Source organism: Carlito syrichta, unplaced genomic scaffold, assembly GCF_000164805.1.
Source record: "Carlito syrichta isolate Samal-C Ts95f unplaced genomic scaffold, Tarsius_syrichta-2.0.1 Scaffold99454, whole genome shotgun sequence".
Taxonomy (NCBI): domain Eukaryota; kingdom Metazoa; phylum Chordata; class Mammalia; order Primates; family Tarsiidae; genus Carlito; species Carlito syrichta.
In genome coordinates, this window is record NW_007043550.1 from 11,837 (window position 1) to 14,740 (window position 2,904).

Consider the following 2,904-nt stretch of genomic DNA (forward strand, 5'->3'; position numbering starts at 1 on the left):
GTGCAGTGGCCGCTCTCGGCCACCGCAGCCTCGGCCTGCTGGGCTCCGGCGATCCTGCCGCCTCAGCCTTCCGAGTAGCTGGAACCACAGGCGCACGCTAAAAAAATTAAATTTTTTAATTCAGAAACGTTAGCCGGGCGTAGTGGCGCGCGCCTGTAATCCCAGCAACTCAGGAGGCTGAGGCTAGAGAATCGCCGGAGCCCAAGAGGTCGAGGCTGCCGTGAGCCATGATTGCAGCGCCACTGCAGTCCAGCCTGGGCGACAGAGGGAGACCTTGACTCACAAAAGGAAAAATGTCGTTCAAGAAAATGGTTTCCAGACCGATGCGCTTGGTGAGCTAACATATGTCTATTTAAACTGACACCTGGTCTGAGCCCAGTAAGCCACTGCACTCCAGCCTGGGCGACAGAGTGAGACTCCAACTCAAAATAAATAAATACATAAAAATAAACTGATATCTGAGGCTGGGCAAGGTGACTCAGCCTGTGATCCCAGCACTTTGAGGGGCCAAGGAAAGAGGATGGCTTGAGGCCAGGCGTTAGAGGCTGCAGTGTGCTGTGATCACAACACTGAGCTCCATCCTGGGTGACAGAGGGAGACACGGTCTCTAAAATAAAGAAATAAACTGACACCTGGGAACCTGGCTGCAGTGCAGGATTTGTCACGTTCCCACAAAACTGAAAGCTCTACCACTACCTAGTAACAGATTGCAATTTTGCAATAGTGTGTTGAAGTGTCTCGTGATAGACATTTCATTGTTTCTGATAAACTTGATTAAAAATCCCTTTTCTTCTATTTTTTTAAATTGCTAGCCTGTAAACGAAAATATGCAAGTCAACAAAATAAAGAAAAATGAAGATGCTAAGAAAAGACTGTCAATTGAAAGAATCTATCAAAAGAAAACACAGTTGGAACATATTTTGCTCCGCCCAGACACTTACATTGGCTCTGTGGAATTAGTGACCCAGGTAAAACAGCTAATCAAATGCAGTTACTTAGTGGTTGAAATGTGTACCTTACCAGGTTATTGTCCTCTACCTTGTATACTGAATCCAGGAGATGTTACAGTATTATGATGCTAGAACAGAATACATATAGAAGTAACTATATTTCTTTGCCTTATTTCTAGCAAATGTGGGTTTATGATGAAGATGTTGGCATTAACTATAGAGAAGTCACTTTCGTTCCTGGTTTATACAAAATCTTTGATGAGATTCTAGGTGAGTAAATTTTTTCATATAAAGATCACATCCTAGCCGGGCTTGGTGGCTCAGCCTGTAATCATCCCGCTCCTTGGGAGGCTTGAGGTGAGTGGATTGCCTGAGCCCACGGGTTGGAGACCCACCTGGGCAACTTGGTGAGACCTCATCCCTACAGTAAAAAATTAGCCGGGTGTGGTAGCGCGCGCCTGTAGTTGCGGCTACTTGGAAGGCTGAGGTGGAAGGATAGCCAGAGCCCAGCAGTTCAAGGCTGCAGTGGCCGGGAACCTGCCACTGCACTCCAGTCTGGGCAACAGAATAAGACTCCAACTCAAAAAAAAAAAAAAAAAATCACATCCTTCATGAGAAGTGTCTTTCCTACCAAATCCATTGCAGCCAGGGCTTCTGTCATTTCAGTTGGCAAAAGCGAGGTGGTCCACTGGAGTCACAAAGTTGAGTTTTTCCCTAGAAAGAATACTACAAACAAAAAGTACTGAATTAGCACCTTGTTAATGCTACTACAGTGCTGTTTGGGAAGTTTTTTCTATATCTTAGAAAGAATGTTTTCCTTAACTCTGATTTCTTACAGATACGTATTTTATTTTCTTTCAGTTAATGCTGCGGACAACAAACAAAGGGACCCAAAGATGTCTTGTATTAGAGTCACAGTTGACCCGTATGTCTTTTGCTTGATTTTTTTGTTTGCTCTAGTTCATTGTTAGTAGCATTTACTTTGATTACTTCATTTTTAAAAATGAAAGTCCTCCAAAGTACAGAGAGGCAGAATACTAAAATGAACAACCTGTGGATACCTACCACCTAGATCCAACAATTATCAATATTTTTTCATATTTCCCCTGAATCATTTCAAAATCAATTACAGACATTATGATACTTAACCCTTAAATACTTCAGCAAACATCTCCAATAATTGCCTGTAAGTATTCTGGCATCTGGAGCTTTAACTTTTTCTCATGATGCTATTCAAACAGTAAACCAGTAGGTGGTGGTGGAGAATAATTTCATGTAACATGCCTGGTTATAAATGCTGGTGGACCCTTTGTGGGTGATCAGAGTACTTGTTTCACTTTTTATTAGCCTGGTCAGCTATACTTGAATGTTCCTAAGGATTCGATATTATAGTCTTTAAAAATGTTGAGCAAGGCCGTGCTCAGTGGCTCAGCCTGTAATCCCAGTACTTTGGGAGGCCAAGGTGAGTGGATTGCCTGAGCCTGCGGATATGAGACCAGTCCAGGCACCTTGGCGAGAACTCTCTCTACAATAAATAAATAAGCTGGGCATGGTAGCGTGTGCCTAGTTCTGGCTACTTGGAAGGCTGAGGCGGAAGGATTGCTAGAGCCCAGCATGCCAACACTGGGTGGCCATGAGCATGCCACTGCACTTCAGCCTGGGTGAAAGAGTGAGACTCCAACTTTAAAAAAAAAAAAAAAAAGTTGAGCAGTTTTAATTAGTCTTTTTATAGATAATATTAATTAAGTACTATTTAGAATAAGAACAATAGTGTATATCTAGTAAAACATATTACCATCTGAGAACTTAAAATAACTAAGAGATAGGTAAGTCCAAACAAGATTTTAGCATTTTTTGGTAAAGCAGGGCAGTTTATTTATTTATTTATTTATTTATTTATTTTTGAGTTGGAGTCTCACTCTGTCGCCCAGACTGGAGTGCAGTGGCCGCTCCC

At 42.5% G+C, this 2,904-nt stretch overlaps 1 protein-coding gene across 1 annotated transcript in view; it reads left to right on the top strand.

Moving 5' to 3' along the window:
* The window catches only part of TOP2A (topoisomerase (DNA) II alpha), a 30,551-nt gene that overhangs the window by 1,098 nt on the left and 26,549 nt on the right, over positions 1-2,904 (top strand). The window contains exons 2-4 of the mRNA XM_008063892.2: positions 813-968; positions 1,130-1,220; positions 1,812-1,875. Of these exons, the coding sequence (XP_008062083.1) occupies positions 813-968; positions 1,130-1,220; positions 1,812-1,875 (311 nt within the window). The remainder of the gene's footprint in view (positions 1-812; positions 969-1,129; positions 1,221-1,811; positions 1,876-2,904) is intronic.